The sequence below is a fragment of the Eublepharis macularius genome, chromosome 17 (assembly GCF_028583425.1).
Source record: "Eublepharis macularius isolate TG4126 chromosome 17, MPM_Emac_v1.0, whole genome shotgun sequence".
In the NCBI taxonomy this organism is placed as follows: Eukaryota; Metazoa; Chordata; class Lepidosauria; order Squamata; family Eublepharidae; genus Eublepharis; species Eublepharis macularius.
The window spans coordinates 15866132-15883878 of NC_072806.1; the positions used below are offsets into that span (position 1 = coordinate 15866132).

General features: G+C 47.1%; 1 protein-coding gene across 1 annotated transcript in view; it reads right to left on the reverse strand.

Annotated features, from left to right (window-relative positions):
* Window positions 1–650: 650 nt before the first annotated feature.
* NPHP4 (nephrocystin 4) overlaps window positions 651–17747 on the reverse strand; it is a 105777-nt gene continuing 88680 nt past the window's right edge. Inside the window, exons 21-31 of the mRNA XM_055002010.1 lie at window positions 17366–17577; window positions 15887–16113; window positions 14833–15019; window positions 12109–12198; window positions 10439–10598; window positions 9936–10021; window positions 8857–8942; window positions 8103–8274; window positions 4216–4395; window positions 2836–2979; window positions 651–2120 (exon numbers count right to left, since the gene is read on the reverse strand). Coding sequence (XP_054857985.1) covers window positions 1980–2120; window positions 2836–2979; window positions 4216–4395; window positions 8103–8274; window positions 8857–8942; window positions 9936–10021; window positions 10439–10598; window positions 12109–12198; window positions 14833–15019; window positions 15887–16113; window positions 17366–17577 — 1685 coding nt within the window. The 3' untranslated portion in view covers window positions 651–1979. The remainder of the gene's footprint in view (window positions 2121–2835; window positions 2980–4215; window positions 4396–8102; window positions 8275–8856; window positions 8943–9935; window positions 10022–10438; window positions 10599–12108; window positions 12199–14832; window positions 15020–15886; window positions 16114–17365; window positions 17578–17747) is intronic.

The window sequence follows — 17747 nt, forward strand, 5'->3', positions numbered from 1 at the left end:
TGCAAAATAGTAGAGTCCAATAGCACCCTGAAGACTAACCAACTTTATTGTTGCATAAGCTTTCAAGAATCACAGCTCCCTTCGTCAGGAACTGCTGGACTCTTTACTATTTTGTCCTTGTTTTGGTTTTTTTTTTTAATCTGGAGGGCATAAAGCCACACTTATTAAGTGATCTAAGGTACGAAGCTTTGCCATTTTGTCACTGACCTTCCAACAATTTTAAGCCCTCAATAAATCCTGCAATTTGGTTTTGTGGAGAGCTGCGATTTAACACAGAGGTGGGGAGGACCTAAAGCTTTTAAGCTGTTTTTTCTGAATGTCCATTCTAGCTTTAGCATCTTTTTTCTCTTCCTCTTTGCATGAATGAAACAAGCGGCTATTAACTAACAAAGGCTGCATCGCCTTCCAGGCAGCCAGCTTCTTTGCTATTTGTTCAAGGTGCTCTTGAGGTGGAAATTCCACCTCTGGTCTGTTTCAGGAGAATTAACCACGCTGTTCTTCAAGATGCTCCTACCTCTGGGGCTCTTTCATTTAGTCTTAGAATCTCTTTTGGGGACTTCGTTTTCATTCAATTAATGAAGTGTCAGGCCATCTGTCAGGATTAGTTCTCATTTGGTAGCCAGAACGCTTGCTTGTTTTCAAACCAGAGCACTGCAACCTGATCCAACTCAGATTTCCTTTCCTATCAAGTTAATAATAATCACATTTAAAATTCCGGACAAGCTCAAGGCAGCATCTAAGTCTCTTCCTTAACATTAGCCACTCTGAGAGACTGCTATCTGATAAGTAGGGTAGAATTAGAACCAACAAAACAACTTTATATCTTTATTGCTTGTATTTTATGTTTGTAACTGTATGGCTTTTGCTTAAAACCTTTGGTTGGCGGAGTGAAATAATAAAGGGAAACAACCGGACTAAGCTGCTGTTGCAAGGGGAGGTTCCACACACATTGGATAATGCACTTTCAATGCACTTTAGCTATTGCCAAGACCACGGCAATACAGCCCGGAAAACCCACAACAACCACTTTAGCTATTGTTTGGAAGTGGATTTTTTGTTTCGCACTTGAAAAATTCAGTTCCAAATGATCTCTAAAGAGGATCGGAAGTGCGTTATCCAACGCGTGCAGAATCAGCCTGTTTCTAGCAGCAGATTAGAACAATGTACATATCGTTTTAAATAAAGCAAAAATGTGCCTTCAGTCGTATTCTGGAAAGGAACTGTAGCCCTAGTATCAAATGTTTGGGGTATATCAGGAATGCGTTATTTTCTACAAGTAGCAATAACGCACCTAGAGTTCCCACACAACTACATTAGCCCCAGACAGCCAGCCTGCCTATCAATGAAATCGTGCCCCCGCCATCCTCTCACGTTGAATGCCACTCTCCTCCCCTCCTCATTCTAAACGGTATCTTGTGTTTGGCAACAAAAAATTGGAACCCGCCAGCCTGCTCTTCTTTTATTTTAATTTTAAAAAAGAAGAAGAAACCTTTGTAGGGGAAGAAGAATAATGCTACAAAACCTGCAAAATCTGCAAACCAGCTTGAATTGTGTTAAAGGCCTGAAAGCTCATGGCAACCTTCCCCGAACGAGTGACATTTCATAGTGAGAGAAATGAATTTTCGATCCAAAGCTAGGGAAAGAAAGGATAAGACTCGGCTGCACCGTTGGAGGTCGTGCTGACGTTCGAGGGATCTGTTTGGGCAATCAATCAGAGGGGCTTGGCAGGGGCTTGATTGGATGCGGGCAAAACACACACACAAGGAGGCGGCCACGTGTCCCTCTGGTGGCTAGGGGGAGGAGGAAGTCTTCTCTTGTTTGTTCTCTGCCGACTTGAGAACAGGGGACACTTCAGGGGCATGCGGCCTGTTGGCATCCAGGAACAGTAAAAAGGACAGTGCTGTGCCTCTAGGGAAGTTTGATGGATCACCAGAGAGCAAAAGAGCAACCGAGCCTAGGCTGCATGCACACCCACACTTCTACTGATAGGTGACCTTCACACAGAAGGTCTCTTCGTTCTTGTCTTCGCGGTCATTGATATAAATCAGAATTTCCTCCTCACCAGCGCTCTGGCTTGGGGCAAACCTCAGGCCAATGGTGTAGGTCTCTCCTCCGCCAATCTGCAGGGATAAAGAGCAAAGGGGTGGCTTGGGGTAATCGACATGTGTCCACACTTGGCTTGGTGAACTGCCGAAACATAGGGACTGCCTTGGTTGCTGACAGGGGTGGACCGGCCGTTTAACTTACAGGGAAATTTCCCGGTAGGCTGCTACCCCGGAGGGTCTCTGGGGAAAGTTGACCCAGAAACTCTATTGGAACCTTAGAGGTCACTTTCCGCAGATCCTTTAGCAACGAAGATAAACCAGGTAATCTCATTTCATCCTCCCAGTCCGCCTCTGGTAGCCAAGTACTACAGCACAGTCCTGCCAAAGTGAAGCATTTTCTGAATTGGGCAGGAATTAAAATTGTTGACCTTTGGCTGGCACTAGCTCAAGGTAGCTTCGAGGCTATAGGAAGTTACATGAAAGTTTGATCTCTTGAGTTTGGCCTATGGTAGCTGTTTTACCAGATTCATCATTTAATGTCACAAACACTGAAAGATGACAAAGCATACGCATGTATTTATGCGCAACCTTACAAGACTACTCAGTGTTGAAAGAACCCACCCGAAAGGGACATCACCCATCAACATATAGTTACCTGGTGCCCCTGCATGTAAAGATCACTTGACCTTAAGCTATAAAAGGAGGTTCAAGTGTCAACCATATGGTGGTGCTAAATGAAATGAAACTTTCCTCCCAAGTTATACATTCTTCAGACAGTTTAAGATGCTACCTCAAAGGAATCTTCTTTGAACTGCAACAGGTCTGGCCGGCTGGTGTGCAGAAAGTACATCCTCCGGGTTGGGTAAGGGTTGGCATATGTGATCCTCTTGTTTGAACCTTTGCCTCCACCGGGGGGGAGAACGATTTCAAAAGCCTACAGACAAGGGGAGGGGGGGGAATAATCCAATTGACAATTTGCACTGGTCCCCAAACAGGCAGTGTCCCCTCTGAGCCAGCGTTCTCACTTTCTCAGGCAGCTTACTGTCACCTCTGCTAGGAGTACAACTATCCTCAGTGTTATCAGATGCTGTAAACATGAAATGAATCTGCTTATACTGAATCAGATCTTTGGTCCACCAAGGTCAGTGTTGTCTACTCTGACTGGCAGCAGCTGTCCAGGGACTGAACCTGGGACCTTCTGCACGCCAAGAGAATGCTCTGCCATTGAGACACATCAGACCACTGGCCCATCAAGGTCACTATTGTCTATTCAGCCTGGCAAAGGCTCTCCAGAGTCTTTCCTATCGCCTACCACCGGATCCTTCTCACTAGAGATGCCAGGGATTAAACATGGGACCTTCTGCGTGCCAAGCAGGTGCTCTGTTACTGAGTCCCAGCCCTTCCTGCTCTGTTAGACGAACAAGACTAGGATGCCTTGGTTGCATGTGCCTGACTGATTTACCCAGCAACCCATAACAATGATGTTAGGACAGAGGGGTTGCAGCCAGGCTGGCGGGACGTATGTCTTCAAGAGGGGTCAGAGGCGGCAGCAATAGCTGTGGACCTGGAGGGTGCATTCTCCTGCTCGAAGTCTTTGACTGAGTGGTTGGAAGATGTCAAAAGCTAGAGCCTGAAGCGTAGTGGGCAGAAGGTCTAGCTGTGAGGATCAGGCCGGACTCATGCTATGTACACCACCTCTGGCCAAGGCAGAGGCTTCTTTCTGCCTGCCAAGCTGATTTCGGTAGGAGGAGGCAAGATTCACAGCGGGAAAAAATTGCAAATGATGAAATCATTGTGTTCAGAGCATTGGTTTGCTAGCTGCTGCTGTGGGTAACTTGACTCTTTGCAATCCCTAGAAATATTAATGCTTCTGAGGAATAATCACAGGTGAACTGAAACTGGGGCCGCAGCCATCTTCACCCCTGCCCTTCTTTAGATGGCACCCCAACAGAGAGACCGGTGGAAAGAACCCGTGCTCGGCCCATGCAGGGTTCCCACTCAACGACCAGCAATATCTGATCTTTCAGATTTTGGATGTTACAGCGAAAAAAACCTGATGACTCGGAATCTTTTCCTTGCCAGGCTTGGATCCCTTAGAAGCCCAAAGATTGAGAGACTGGCCCAATCTGGACCCAGGGAGAGGAAAAGACTATCGCCAAAGACATCTGACCTTGGAGATGAGAGGCTGTCGGCAAGACACGCACACCAGCCAGGATGAGACGAGTTGGTGGTACTCAACATCCACTAGGTTGAGGTAGATAAACTGGCTGCCGGATTTCTGAGGCCTGATGCCAATGTGCAAATCTTGAACCCCATTTGCAGGAAGAATGAAGATGCCTTCTGGGTCCACCTGGCAGGGGGAAGAAAGAGAAGAAGGCATTTGTCATATTTTTATTCTGCTTTGCAGCCAAAAATTGATTCCAAAAGTAGCTCTTGGGAACCTCAAATCCAAAATAAATGACAATTAAAATCCGTTAACATATTCGCCGGCAAAGCTGGTTCCAAACGGAGGGGTGCTTGGATGCTTACAGCTCTTCCTCAGTGGCATGGTGGGTGCTAAAGCCCTCTCCCCCCATGTGCCCAGACTTCATATGACAACTGGTCATGGGGCAGACCTGGGGAAAGTATAACATTTAGTTGGACCCTGATATCCTTCAATTGGGGAGGCCAAGGACCAAACCTGGGATCTTCCTATGTGTCCAGTATGGAGTATACCATTGAGCTATGGCCTTGTCTCATCTTGAACCCACAACAGGCCCTAAACCTATCGGACGTTAGGCACATATTCCATCTGTGTGCCGCCATGCTCACAAGGGCCTTGATCCTGTTTGGAAGAAGATCAAGGAACTGAATTAGCCCTCGGCCACTGCTTCATTGACTGGTAAGGGGCAGGCTCTGCTCTGCGGAGTTTACATTACAAGAAAGGCACGCAGGATGATCTGGACAAGAGAAGAGTTGGATATGAATGCAGAAGCCCAGACAGGGCTTAACTGGAGCTTACACCAGTGACTTAGCAAGTACGGGAGCCTCAGGGAGGTTAATCCAAACTATTACAGACACCAACAAGGCTCTTCTGAAAGGGACCTAACTGGCATCTTTTGAACAGGCCACTGGGGAGGCTAATCCGCTCTTCCTCTGGTGCCAGCATTAGAATGTAAATGAGGTGCTGAATGCCGGAGGAAAGGCAGGCAGGCCTGAGTTTCTTTATTGCCAAGCCTCCATTTTGACTACAGGGCCACACCCAGCTCCTGACAAGGTTCAGTGGGAATCTCTGGTCAGTCTGTCCGGCCGCAGTGACTGATGTGGTCGAAACGTGGCTCCTGATTCTTGCCTGATTCTGGGCCACCAAAGACGCTCTGCAACTGGTCAGGGTCACATCCCAGACTCCAGTTGCTACAGACAGCAGTTCTGAGGCAGAGGGGTTGTTTGTGGATGCGGACAGCAGGTGTCTGTCTCAGGGATCCTGCAGGTCCAAAACCGGAGGCCCACTCTATGAAGAAAAAAAACCCCACTCTGCAGGCCATCGAAAGGACAGAGGTGACCCCCCCCGGCTAGTTCTCTGAGACTAGGAGACTCCTTAAACGAAGCAGCAGAATCCACCACTTCTTCAATGGCGCAGAGCTCCCTTGCTCTGTGCAAGACACAGCACACAGATAAGGCCAACCCATGAAGCCAGAGGGAAAGCCTTTGAATTCTCACTAACTCTCAGCTACAGGCTGGGGCTGGGGCAATCAGGAAGCAGGCCTAGATGTCCAGATGCCCAGAGAAAAGAGCCCTGGCAAAGCATCCTACTTCTCCCATGGGATTTTGCATGGGTGGCGTCCCAGGCCTTTCACAGCCTGGCCTAGCCTTGGGTGGATTTGACTCCGCTTCTTGCTGTGGGACTCTCTCAGGTCAATCTCCTTGCATTCTTCTTTAGCACCTTGTGGACTCACAGACTCAGGTCACAGGCAATGGTACCCATCAACAGTGTATACTCAGAGGAAAAGTCAGGGGTAGCAGTGAAGGTTGGTACACTGTGCAGGGTCTTTCCGCATCTCTGTTCTGAACTGAGTGCCTAATTCCAACCTGTGTTTGTGTGTTATGTGCCGTCAAGTCATCTCCGACCTGCAGTGACCCTATGAATGAAAGACCTTCAAAACATCCTATCATTAACAGACTTGTTCAGATCTTGCAAACTGGAGGACGTGGCTTTGTGTCTTCCTCTTTTCCTACTGCCATAAACTTTTCCTAGTATTATTGACTTTTCTAGAGAGTCTTGTCTTCTCATGATGTGATCCAAGTATGATAGTTTTGTCATTTTAGCTTCTAGCAAGAATTCAGGCTTGATGTGATCTTGAAACCACTTATTGCCTTTTTGGCTGTCCAAGGTAATCGCAAGACTCTCCCCTCCAGCACCACATTTCAAATGAATCAGTTTTCTTCCTGTCAGCTTTCTTCATTGTCCAACTTTCACTTACTGGCTGGCAAAGAACCACAGAACAAGCCAAGCCCCCAAAGATGACAACCTTAAGCTGTTTCTAAAGTATTGGTGTGTGTCCAACAATCCGTGGACTTCATGGTGTTGGGCTTTCCCCTCTCCCCCTCCTACTGCAGCCTGTTGAGCTTCCAAAATTCTATTCTGGGGGAAAGGGGGCAGAGGACCCTCAGAAATAGTATAGTGGGTGAAGTGGGGGGGGGTCTGCAGTAGGAGGAGGGAATCAGCAAAAATTCCCACCCCCGCTTCCACGAACAGAAATGTCATTCCATCAGAGGAACTGTGGGGTTGGAAGCATGCCATTATTATTAATATTCCTCATTGAACATTTCTATTTCACTCAGCCCCGAAGGGCCTAAAGAGGATTACAAAATATCAGCATTTAATCACTGGAACTTAACAAGGTTAGAACGATGTTCAACATGGCAAATGGTCTCAGGCAAGGGAGCCTAACAGCTGAGCAGGGGCTTGTTCCAGGATCCGAACTTCAACCCCTCATCCTGTAGCATACCCTTCTTTAAAAGAGAGCACTGGTAGAGGCTGTGATGAACCTAGCTGACCGACACCCATCAATCATTCCGTTTTAGAGAATTGATTCCTGATCAAAGCATTAGAACTTCATTCATGCTTCACATGGTGAGTTATGTAACGGATCTAGTTTCTTTGTCTTAGCTGCTCCTTTAAAGCCCCTCTCAGTACATTTAAACAATGGTTCCCCGCCCCTTCTAATTTATGAGAGGGTAATGGCATTTGTGTTTCTCTTATTATTCACATTTATAATTATGACTAAATGCATTCTAAAGAAATTATTAGTCTCCAGATAGCCTCATTAATTCGGATAGCTTGCCCCCTGGGGGTTTCAGGCCACTGTTCCCTCCATAGGATGGCTTTAATCAAAAGACAATTACAGAGCAAGTCTTTACTGCAGTAAATTGTCTGCTGTCCCTGATGGGCCCTAACATTCTAGTGGATAGTTCTGCTCTTAGGAACCATCAATGAAATTTTGTAAGCAAAAGCGCTTGCAAATGGCAAATCAAATGCTCTGGTAAAACTCCACCTATCATTTCTTGTAGATTAGAACTGAGCATAAAGGAAAACAAGATGCCATCCTGCTTTTTTGGAACAATTTTTCAACAATGCCTATCCACATGATCACCTGTCCATTGATACTGCTCTCTTTCTCAGGTCCATTTGTCCCTGGTGACAAAGAGTCAAATCTTATTGGCTGTGCAGTGTGGTGACATCATATTGTGCGCTGAGTGATCCCTAATTGGCTGGGATCTAACAAGATGATTGCGAGGGTAAGAGAAAATGGGGCCAAAGCAGGAATGGCTGAAGGAAATGCCCATGAGGACTTTTTAAAAATTTTCTCATACTCAGAAAATGTGTTTTCAGACAATATTCCCAATCCACCTCTAAAACCACACTTCTAAGCAGATTCCCAGGGGGTAGCAGGAATCTTGCTAATGAATATATCAAAGGTCCTCTTAGCCCCAGCTGTGTCTATTTAAAGGCATGTCTGGTTCAGAAACCAAGGAGGGAAAAGTAAACCAGAAACAAACTTAAGGGTCTGCTGTTACCTTCAACTCCTGTGGCTGTGAGGCATATGCTTTCACCTTTCGAATGGCTTGAGTCCCTCTGAGCACCAGCGAGAGGCGAGTCAGCTGCCCCGTTACACAGCCAACATCAACCCGCTGCAGCGAGTGGAGGTAGAACTGCCAGATCTGAGCTGGGAAGGCCAGCCAGGGATCCCTGGAGCCACAAGCGAAACAACAAGCTACATTTCACATCCTTGTCCATACGGCAGAAACCCAGGAACCCTTTCCAAAACCAGGAGCCAAAAAGAATTGTCATGTAACTACACTTCTGTAAATTAAACACCAGGCTCCGAGTTCCTAGAAGCCTTTCATACATAGCAGTGCATGTTCTCTATTGTATCTTTAAAACAAACCAAAAAAAGTAATGAAGTAATGAAACAGTGTCCCCCTTGTAGTGTCCCCTACCTCGGCATCCCATAATGATCAGCTGGAAAGCTCAAGGCTTTTGTTGTCTTTGCTGGCTATCTTTCAGTTTTCACATTTCTCTACTGGGCCCTGACCCGAGCATGTGGGATTTATTGTACTTAGTGTAACATCATACAATTATCAACACCACATTTAAAAAAAAAAAACTTCTAATCATGAACTGCTTAAGTTCATAGAGTACAATGTACAGTCTAAGCCTATGCAGATTTACACAGAAGGAAGTCTTGCTGAGCTCCATGGGACTTACTCCAAAGTAAATGTACATAGATTTGCAGGTTTTCTCTAAGTGCTGAGATAATTTCTAACTTACGTGTAGATTGCCACAAAGAATCTCTTGATTTGTGGACTTGGTCCTCCAGCGACTTTGAGAAAAATGTCCTGTGGTTCCCCATGCCCCTGAATGGGATTGTTAAGAAAAGATTGAAACATCAGGCCAGTTTTTGAGCCAGGATTTTCCAAAAGCCTAGTAGCTGAAACACATTTTTCTCAGTTAAAGTTAGAGGCACCATTCTCTCCTGTACCTGGAAAAAGTTTACTTTCAGTATATGGGGGGGTAGGGATTCCCCACCCACAGTGGAGCCCGCTGGTAGGGTTGCCAGCTGTCAGGTGGCAGGCAATCCCCTACCACCACACTCAATCGCTCACCACTGATCAATGAAGCAGAGGGAGGAAAAAAGGGGAGAAAAACAGTGCATCTGATGCCATGACCTCAGCTCCAGGAAGTAACCTCACGCACCCCCATAATGCTCTATGAATTCCACCAATCTCTATAGTCTTTATCACAGAGATTGGTGGGATTCCTAGAGCAACATGAGTACGCATGTCAGTTCCAGATGTTTTCCCCCAGAAATGAAATCACTGCATCGAGAACACCATTTTCCAGGGCTCTGCTCCTGGAAAGCTCCCAGGGGTTGCCAACAACAGGCAACCCCAGCAATTACATAAGTCAGTGTTACGGGCATGCCTCTGGACTGGATGTTGCAGAAGATTCTTGTGTACTTTTTAAGGTGGATGCTCACATTTGCAAACCGCATTAATGGTCCACACATTGTTGCAACATCTCCAACATTTCACTATTACACTGTAGGAGAGCAGCAGTCAATTTCAGGAAGCTCAGCAGCTATCGTTCTTAATTTTAGTTCGACAGATTGCAGGACCCAGTTAGAAAACCACTGAGCAAGGTGCTAAGATAGGCAACAACTTCTAGCCTTTCTGTGGCAGTCCCTCAAAGCATGTGACCTCTGTCTTCCACACCGAGGCCTGCAAGCATTTGGAACAGACCCTGAAGTATGCAAGTTTGGCCACGGCAAGACGCCCTCTGCCTTAGCAAGCCACAGTAGGCCGCCATCCCTGACCAAGGAAACTGAATTTTGGTTTGGCCAACAGTACCATTTTCTTGGTTTCACAGATGACATTGGGATCACTGCAGCGCACGAACATCTCTGGCTCTCCACCTGGTACACCGGCTGGAGCTCCTGACAAGGACAATAGAGACCGATGAGACCCCAGGAGGTCCTGGCCAGCAAAAACTGCTCGTATCTACACCAGCTCAGCCACTGACACTTTAGGGAAGCAATGAAACCCTTCCTCTCCCACCTGCTTCCACCATTTTTTTTTAAATCTGAAAGATATGTGCTCCTGCAACTCTCAGCCCAAGACTCAGAGGCCCGCACAATATGCTTGACATATGGCAAGAAAAGGTTGATTCCCTCTGGTGCGCTTAAAAAATGGAGTATTGGAGTCATCTGCCACAGCAGTCTCAAGCTGCAGATTTTCTGGGAGCTATCTTGGGCCCCGGATGCTTTAAACTCTAGCTTCCCCCAATTTGGCCCAAGATGTCCTGAGCTTTCCCAGGTGGGGAAGTTATTCATGCAAACAAACAGAAGCGCTACCTGGAAATGTGTGCCAGGGAGGCAGGCGGATGGACTTTTTCAGGAACGTGAGCTCTGGGTGGTAGAAGCGGAAGGTCTGATCCACCACATGAGGCTGGAATTCCACATTTACGCTGAGGATGGCAATGGGCTTGCTACTGCCATTTGCTGTGAAGGAGACCTGGCCATCAATCGAAGGGGAGAGATTAAAGGAACAAAAGGCCGATGAGCAGATATAACAGAAAGCAACACTGATGCACTGGCAGCTTGTTCTCTTTGCAGAGATGGGGGGGGGGTCAAGAAACTCAGTAAGTGCCACAGAGTGCTGCAAATATAAAGGGCATTTTTTAACCAAGCAAGTTTCTAGACCTCATGACTGGAAAAAGAAATCCCACCTAATATTGCTACTGGACAGTTTTTTGCTAAATGGGAGTGGCGTGCTAGAAGGACTTCTCCCCCAGGTTCTAATTTCTCAAGGCAAAAACACAGACACCACCCCCCCCTCCAATGTGGCACTATCAGCAGAACCACAAGTGACAAAAGGCACAGATTGGACACTTGTCAGCTTCCCTCAAGTTTTGGCGGGAAATGTAGGCAGCTTGGCGGAATGTTGGACAAGTGACAGTTGAAAAGTCCATTGGACAGCAGTCGGAGAGTCCAGCTGCGAGACCAGGATGCCTACATTTCCCATCAAAACTTGAGGGAAGCTGGCAAGTGTCCAATCTGTGCCTTTTGTCACTTGTGGTTCTGCTCTAAGTCCAAAGGCTAATAAAGAAGCAGCCTTGAGACGTGTGTCACTGGCTGCCCCCTGCAGGGCTGGCCTTCCTGCAGGAGGGAGAAAAAAGAGAAGGAATCTTCGCAGATTTAAGAGCAACAAACAAACTTTGTGGCATCACTACTAGAAAGGCAGAAGAATATTTTCTTAATGATTTGAGAGCCTCCAGTGAAAAGAATACGGATTAAGGCTCTTTTCACAAGAGGCACTTGAAATAATTTGAATCATTAAGACGGATTAAGTGATTCCATTGTGAGCAGAGTTGCCGCACGGTTTGTAAACCAAAGAACAGCATGAAAAGAAGGGGTTGCTGGGAGAGGGGGCTGCTAGTCCGCCTCGGCTAGGAAAGCATTCTTCAGGGAGGAAGTTTTATCTCCAGGAACGGCATAGCCACCAAGGAAGAGCCATGTGGCTAGAGTGCTTTGGTCAGAGAAGTTCAGATTCAACCACCGCTCAGCAATGAAGCGCACTGAATGACCTTGAGCCAGTCTTTCTCCATCATCCCACCCCAGCTCACAGGGAAGAATAAAACGAGGACAGGGAACATGAAAGCCAGCTTGGTATAGTGGTTAGGGTGTTGGGCTAGGATCTGGGAGGCCCAGGTTTGAATCCCTGCTCTGCCATGGAAACTCACTGGGTGACCTTGGGCCAGTCACACACTCTCAGCCTAACCTACCTTACTGGGTTGTTGTGAGGATAAAATGGAGGAGAACGATGTAAGCTGCTTTATGGTCCCCACTGAATGGGGAATAAATGAAGTCAATAAGTAAATAAGCGTGTGCCATCCTGAGCTTGCTTGGAGGAAGGGTACAGTAAGAAGGTGATAGGCAGAACTCTGAAAAGAGCTATGCACAGTTCACAAACCAGCCAATGTCGCTTACTTAAACAGCCGCCCTTCCCACAGCTTTGCAATTACCTTGATGTGTTTTGTCTGCATGCTGCTGGACTTCCAGGGGGCTGCAGCTTCCTTCTTGCCTTCGCTGAATGTCAGCTCAGTGGGACCTTGCTGGAAATCAAAGAGACGGTCTGAAATGAAAGCACGGCAAATTGGTTGCGCCGTTTGAAACAGGCCTGCCGAGGGAAAGTTCTCTCTCACTCCTGCTGGCTGCTTGGCCTCAGAGCGTGTACGCTCCTTGTTCTGGGAATCAGCCCCACGGAAGCACAAAGAGTCATGGGGTTAAGTGAACAGGTTTTTTTAATATCTTGGGATATTAATGAAGCTATACAGCATTCCGGGGACAACCAGAATACAAATGAGCTATTTGTCTGTGGTTTTAGATGCCTTCTCTTTTGTTTTTAAAAAACTTTATTTCCTCTGTGGGTTGATACTTTGGGCTTACATAAGTCTATATTTATTAAAATATGCCAGCAGATCTCTTGCAAGACACAATTTCCCCTCTTGCTTCCTTACTCTATACTTCTATCTGGCTTTCAGCCCCAGGAGGTGGCAGCTTCAAAAATCCAGGAAAAGTTGCTAAGGGAAAGGTCGTTTAACCCTCTCCTTCCATGTCTGTAACATGGTTAAAAATGCTTCTCTAAAGCTACAATTGGCTCTTGGGTTTGGGCCCCTGAATCTATACATTAGATTAGAGCAGATTATAGATTTGGAAAGGCCTTTTAAATAGTGGGAAAAGCATGGGAGGAAAGGGTTAAACACCCCCAGCAACCATTCACTGATCCCCAAAGCTGCCCAGGGGGCAGGGGGGGGGCAGCAAATTAACATTTCAAAAACATGGAAGTCTATTTTGCTCCCCACTCAGTTATCCCTTTTATCCCTACAGAAAGGCAATCCACACACTTTATCCCAAAGTTGGCTAAATGTGGCTCGAGGTTCCCCGTACTCTAGCTGTTTGCAGACAACGAGCCAAAACACACGTTAAGAAATACCTAGGTTCAGCACGTGTTCTCTTACCTCAAGGTTTGCCGGGATCTGTAGGCGTCCTGGAAGCTTAAAGTTTAGCATTTACAGAGCGCCTGTATTTTAAGCTTTAAGCTTCCAGGACGCCTTTAAGCTTCCAGGACGCCTACAGATCCTTTAAGCTTCCAGGATGCCTACAGATCTTTAAGCTTCCAGGACGCCTACAGATCCCGGCAAACCTTGAGGTAAGAGAAAACGTGCTGAACCTAGGTATTTCTTAACGTGTGTTTTGGCTCAACATCTCAAGTTAGAAGTACTATGGTTTTTGGCTTGATGTCCCAAAGGACAAATCCTGTGAGGCACTGAATCTATTCCTCCTGGCAAGCAGGCAATTAACTTTGGGCAAAACTGGCTTGAATGAGATTTCTCCTTGAGCATCCAGCTTTGAGATGAGGGTCACCAAAGAAAATCAGGACACCCAAAGTCTTTCATTGCAGTGGTGGTTTCGCAGGAGCCAGAGGCTGAATTTAAACCCATGAGAAAGCAATGGCCTGATTTTACCATTGGGTCACACATCTTGACTCTTTTAATCGGAGAGAAAAGCAAGCAGGAAACTGAGACGGTGGCAGGGAAAATGGAACAGGAAGAGGACAGCTGACGTGAAGCCCCAACAAACCACGCACCTTCTTTTAAGGAACAGAATTAGAGTGCATCAGAGGTGTGCCTTCTGTGTGGGCTGGTTCTAGAGCTATTGAGCATCATTTCTTCAGAGACTAGAAACAGTGGTTGCTCAACAGCAGACATATGCACAAAGTTGCTGCCTTATACTGTATCAGATCTTGAGTCTATCAAGGACAATCCTGCCTGCTCTGACTGGCAGCAGCAATCCGGGGTCTCAGGTGGAGATCTTTTCCATCCTCTGTTGCCTGAGCGGAGAGGCTGAGGATTGAACCTGAGAAATCTAATTCATCTTTAAGATGCTACTGAACCCAAATCTTGCTCTTCTACTTCAGCTACCCACCAGAAACCACCTCTCACACATATATCCAGTCTTCACTGATGGTGTTTTGTTTCCTAATGGAAAATCAAGTTTCTTTCAGAGGGCTAGAGCCACGCCCCCTCCACTTCAACTTGCTACCCCCTTCCTTGCTCATTTCCATCACCCAGAAAGCATCCCCCCTGAGTCCCAAGTGACTGGGCAAAGCAGAAAGCCAAGGGATACAATCTCACACCAGTCCCACACCTACCCGTTCTAAAAACTGATTGAGAAACAACATCGGGAAGTTCACCTTTGATTTTAATCCAGGGGAAAAAATGACCCATGTATCAGTGAAACATTTGCCTTTGCTTCTGTGCTCCGGAACTTCCTTGCCTGAGGAAAGGGTGCCTCCTCTGGCTTCCTCCCTTTCTGTTCTGGGCACAGTAAAAGGACCAGAAGTTCTGGGGAAGAGGAAGTAAAGAGCATGCAGCCTAAGCTATTGACTGTCCAATTCTCAGCAGTCCAAAAACTGAGCCTGGAGGACAACCTGAAGGCTTTAAAAGGAACTGGTTTGGGTGGGATGCTGCCCCACAATATTGCTATTGAATGGAGACAGAAGCATTCCAAATCGCTTGTATTTTATCAAATTATATCAGCTACCATACGGATCCTCCTGGATGGAAAGTAGCAGAATCAAATAAAAACAAAAAGCAAATGTAGACGTCTCCAACGTCTTATGTTATCTGAAAATCAATGAATGTGACCCATTTTTAAAACTCAAGGCTTAATCGCCCTTTTCCTACCGGCGTCATGGCGCTGTGCTCCAGGGTGAAGGCTTGGTATTTAAAGGGGATGTGCACTGTTTCCTTAGGACGCAGGTAGACCTGCGGAGTGAGGTTCTCGGCGAGATGAAACATGTCCTCCTCCAGCGGGGTGATGGTTTTGGTTAGTTCCTTAAAATGTTTCCATTCTCTAGAATCCACAATGACACTGAGGGGTGGGGGGAAACACGCACACACCGAGAGGTGGTTAGCTGGTTTGAAACAAGGTTGTCTCGCTCAAAACTAAAGTCTTGCAACTCACAGTCTTGCTCCGGATGTGTTTCCTTATTAAAGGTGACCTGCCTAACATCTACAGGGACTCAATGCTTTCCTGAGTGTTGCTCCCATATTATGGAACGGGCTAATATTGTTACTGTCTCAGGAACCCATGGCTCCACCGACAATGGCATGCATTTTGCCAGTAACGATACTAGTAACTAGGGGTGTGCACCCGAAAAATATTCGGGTTTCCCGCTTTGGGTTCCCTCCTCCCCCTCGGGTTCCACAATGACACTGGGGGGGGGGGGGTGAAGCGGTGGGGTGGGAAGTTTGAAAGCAAGCAGCACTATTCTTGCTGTTTGCAATGCAAACAGCTAGAAAAGTGCGGCGGGCCCAGCTGCCCAGATTCCCGAAGCGATACAAACTTTGCTTCAGGATTCCCAAATCAGCTCAGCAATGCTGGGGCCAATTCAGGAATCTTGAATCTTTCCCAAATCGCATATCTCTTCTAGTGACCTTCTTTGCAGGACTGTGGGATTACTGAGACAATTCATGTGAGGCATTCTGCTGAACATCTGAAATGTGCTAATATGAGCACCGAGATAAGAATATTTCATATTGATTTTCATTAGTTTTGTGTCCATCATGACTACTTTTTGCTGGATAGGTTGGCACAGCTCTTTGGGGTCTTGTAACTCTGTTTTCTTTTTCCCAAGAGACCTCCCAGGTCGAAGACCTCAGAGCACAGGAAAGAAGATTGCTGCAAGAGCCCTTCCATGCCTGTCCTCTATTCTTCTCCTCCCCCAATGACTCCTACCTGAGTTCTGGGTTGTCGATTTCAATGGTGACTGTGTGCTGGACACAGTATGGGTTTTTCAGGGCAAACTCAAAAAACTCTGTGGTGCCAAACATGGCATAGAGGGTGTGATGGGTTGTGATAGCCTGGCTCAGCATGCTGGCGATGCTTTCTGCTTTGATGCGCTCCCTGTAGGCCTCGATGATCTGGAGGTCCCGCGAATGCCGAATGCGGTCTTCATGTCGTCCCTGTGGGAAAGAAATGGTGATAGACGGTAAGTTGTGACTTGGAGGTGGGAGGGGCTTCCTGAGCTGAACAAGAGTAGTGACCTGTCTTGCTGTAAGGTCTCCTTTTACCCATCAAGGATGGGGTGTTACCAGCCTCCAGTTCAAAGTTTCTGCTGCAAAAGAACTGAGGAGTGGGAGAAAAAAAGGCCTCCATCTAGTGATGCTCTAGGAATGTGCCCTAGTCTCTCTGGTAAAGACCATAGAGACTAGGGAAGACAGCCTAGAGCATCACCCAGAAGTGGCGATACATCCTCTCTCAACACCACCTTCCCCAAGCATGCTCCTCCCAATCTCTCAGCATTTGCCAATGCAGTGTTACGAACCCTACCTGATGCAGAAGACAACGGGCCTTTACCAAAGCAAAAATCACGACTTACAAGGCAGTGAGAGCCACCACCCCACCCCAACTGTGCTGTGCCAGCGACACACTGAACAGGCCACAAAAGCATACAGGTTGTGATCCCAGCAGAGAAAAAAAGGGAGGCCGCAATAAGGAAACCTGAAAATTCCCCCCACTGAAAGGTGCTCTGCCTAAACATCAGGCAGTAATCCCTCAGCTATCTGGGGCGGGGGGGGTGCATCAAAGGAATTCCCATCCTGGAGTGAGAAAAGGTGAGTGCAAGCCATGGAAATGACTCTGAGAAGGAAGAAGAGATGACAGTGGGGTTTATGAGAGAGAGACAGAAAAAACTCACCTCCCTTCGTTCAGAAACAAGAGGTCTCAGGTAAAGTTACCAAGATTCATAGGAAGCTATCATCTTTACTATCATAACATCTCTATGGAGATTCATAGAGGAGAAGGGTCCATCAACGGCTACTGGCCATGGTGACTGAACAGAACCTCCACATCCAGAGGCAGTTTACCTCTGAATACCAGTGCTGGGAGGCAGAATCAGGGGAAGGCCTTGGCCTCCATGCCCTATTTTTCTTGGGCAACTGGGTGGCCACTATGTGAAACAGGATGGTGGATTAGATGGACCACTGGTCTGAACCAGCAGGGTTAAGCTTATGTTCTCTACACACATAGCCTCTATGGCTAGGAAAACATATGCTTTCTATGGAGAAGGTCCCTGGTTTTACCCATTCCTTTTACAAAACAGTCCCATGTATATTAGGGCTGGGAACTTGAAGAGCCACAGCCTAGTTAGAGGAGACCGTACTGGGCAAGAGGAACCAGTGGTCTGGTTCAGAATAAAGTAGTAACGTCACTCACCATGAGGAAGCTGGCTTTCTTCCTGCAATCTCCTTCTTGAGATTCTCGCTTCCGGACGGAGAGCATCCTCTCCAGCTTCCTCCTCCGGGTGATGCTGGCCTCACGGTTGGTGTGCTGGAAGGCCGTGCTGACTTCACGCAAGCGGGAGAAGAGCATGGCCGCCAGTTCACTGTCCACGTCAGCCAGCTTCTGTGCCTGGCACACATTTGCAGCTGGGAGAGAAAACACGCCAAAATAAAGCCACGGTGAAAACAAGTATGGATAACAGCAATGATCAACCACCGCAGTCTTTGTCTTGCTGTGGTGGAAAGTGTCCTTTTAGACAGGATGTTTCTGTTCTGGGGTAACCGAAGAAGTGAAGTCTCTGTCAGTCCTAGGGTGA